Source organism: Stomoxys calcitrans, chromosome 4, assembly GCF_963082655.1.
Source record: "Stomoxys calcitrans chromosome 4, idStoCalc2.1, whole genome shotgun sequence".
Taxonomy (NCBI): Eukaryota; Metazoa; Arthropoda; class Insecta; order Diptera; family Muscidae; genus Stomoxys; species Stomoxys calcitrans.
The window spans coordinates 53,154,050-53,156,196 of record NC_081555.1 but is presented as its reverse complement, the minus strand read 5'-3'; the positions used below and the strand labels follow the sequence as shown (position 1 = coordinate 53,156,196).

The window sequence follows — 2,147 nt, the reverse complement described above, 5'->3', positions numbered from 1 at the left end:
TATTTTAAAACATATTACGAAAAATAAACTATTGCATAAAACTGCATTATTTGTTTACTTTAAATTTTCTTCAATTACCCAAAATAAGTGAATTTATTATCAATTTTGCTAATGATGAATACTTTTTTTGACCGCTGTATAGGAGGTCTTGCCGAATCTCAGGCCTTAGATTACGAGAAAGGATCTCAATGAGTTCCTCCTCAGATAAAGGAGTAGGCAGTCTATCCATTATAACAGAAACTGAATCTAAGAAAGAATCAAATGACTCGTTCGGCTTCTGCTTACGATTGCGAATTTCCTCTTTAAGATCAAAGGACGTTTTGAATTCTTTATATTGGCCCCGAATAGCCTCGCAGAAGTCATTCCAATTTATCGGGGAGGTCTTCTTATGATACCTCCAGTACCATTCCTTTGCCTTTCCAACTAATAAAGTATTCAAATTTCGAATAATGACGGAAAAATCACCGTTAAAATTATCATTTGTCAGAGAAATAATCCTGTACAAAAATTCCTCCACACCAAGTCCATTCGCAGACCCGTCAAATTTAATATTCCAACTTTGGACAATTGATGTGACCTTATCTGAAGGAAAACCACTAACGTTGGAGTGTGAAAATGCATTAGGGGACAAATTAAAAATCTGTGAATTATTTGAAGCACGGCCTGCTGGAGGGTGAAAATTGTTTCCCTGTGGGACACTAACATTCTCGTCACTGACATTGTTCATAGTCTGACTCAAATTATTCAGAGGCCTTTGAGAAGAAGGGATATTACGATTTGCATTAGCAGGAGGTGCAAAGTTCATATTTTGAAGCATCCTACTCAAATTTGTCTCGATCAATTGGTCAATTCTACTATAATCCACCAATACTGGTGCAGTATGAATCGGAGCAGATTGCATTGGAGCCGTATGAGCTGAAGCAGCATGAATTTGAACAGAATGAACTGCCGCAGGTTGAGATAAACCACGAGCGGGAGAAATTCCCCGACTTGGATTGGTCTGTAAATTACTTCGATCAGGTGTACTCGGAAAATCCAAACTACGATTCAACTGCTGATACTGTGTATCCTGAAATTCACGCGTCGTACTACGAGTCTGATAATGCCTTGGCATTGCGCCTCTGCCCTTGCCCCTCTGACTGCCCTTAAATGGCGGCACAGATCTGTGGACAATCTTCAAAACTCTCAACTCGCTAAGTTGACAGGGTTTCTTACAAACGGGACACTCTGACGCATTTGACAAATATTCCTCTATGCACTGTCTATGAAATGGATGCGAACATTCATTCAAAATCAAACATTCCAGTCCTTCGGTCATAGTGATGTGACAAACCTGACATGCGGAAGGTTCCACCACAGATGAATCTACAGGAGGATCAGATGCAGACGCACCTGCCGGAGGTGGTGTTCGTTCCAAGTTCATGATAAAAACAATGGGGTCGAACGAAATCGTATCTCAAATATACAAAAGAAATTCGAAAATAAAAATCCCAAACAAATGTTTTATAACCAAAAAGTTCACACAGTTCAAAGTTCAAACATTTCAAAATCTCTCATATAGTATTAGGATCAGTTTCGAATATATAACGTATTTGCGTTTTTCGAGTTAATGCATGTAACTTTGTTTTCTTCTCGGATATGTAAGGTAAAAAAAATTAACAAAAAAATTCGCAGTTTAGTCGATAAATATAGGGTAGCAAAACCTGGCTATGGAGTAACTTATAGTCTTAACAAAACCGTCTATCCGATCAAACCAGAGTGAGATCTTATTGTCACAAAACATCTCACCTCTGAGAAAAATGGTCAAAAAATTGCCGATTGCAAAATTGTTGAAGTCCAAAAATATCTCAGGTTCTGATAACAAAGTTCTGGATAAATAAAATTGAAGAAACTATAAGAAACCTTCAAAGTAATAAAGATATTTGACTTCAATCATGCAGGAAACTGAAAAGGGTAAACAGTCAATAATCGGTTAGTCATTTCGACTCCAATCAAAATACTAAAATTCCAGAAAACCACTGCAAACTATTTCAAAATCATGTAATCTCAAAATCAAGCATCAGTAGGATAAGTTGGACTGTTTAAATTCACATTAATTATGCATGGAGAGTTAATTACTTCTTAATTACTTCTTTATTACTTCTTAA

General features: G+C 36.8%; 1 protein-coding gene across 1 annotated transcript; it reads right to left on the bottom strand.

Moving 5' to 3' along the window:
* Nucleotides 1–483: 483 nt before the first annotated feature.
* On the bottom strand, nucleotides 484–1,423 carry LOC131996926 (uncharacterized). The gene is made up of 2 exons (XM_059367125.1): nucleotides 704–1,423; nucleotides 484–582 (listed from the first exon to the last, which is right to left on the bottom strand). Exons 1-2 carry the CDS (start codon nucleotides 1,421–1,423, stop codon nucleotides 484–486), a joined length of 819 nt encoding a protein of 272 aa, XP_059223108.1.
* Nucleotides 1,424–2,147: the final 724 nt, after the last annotated feature.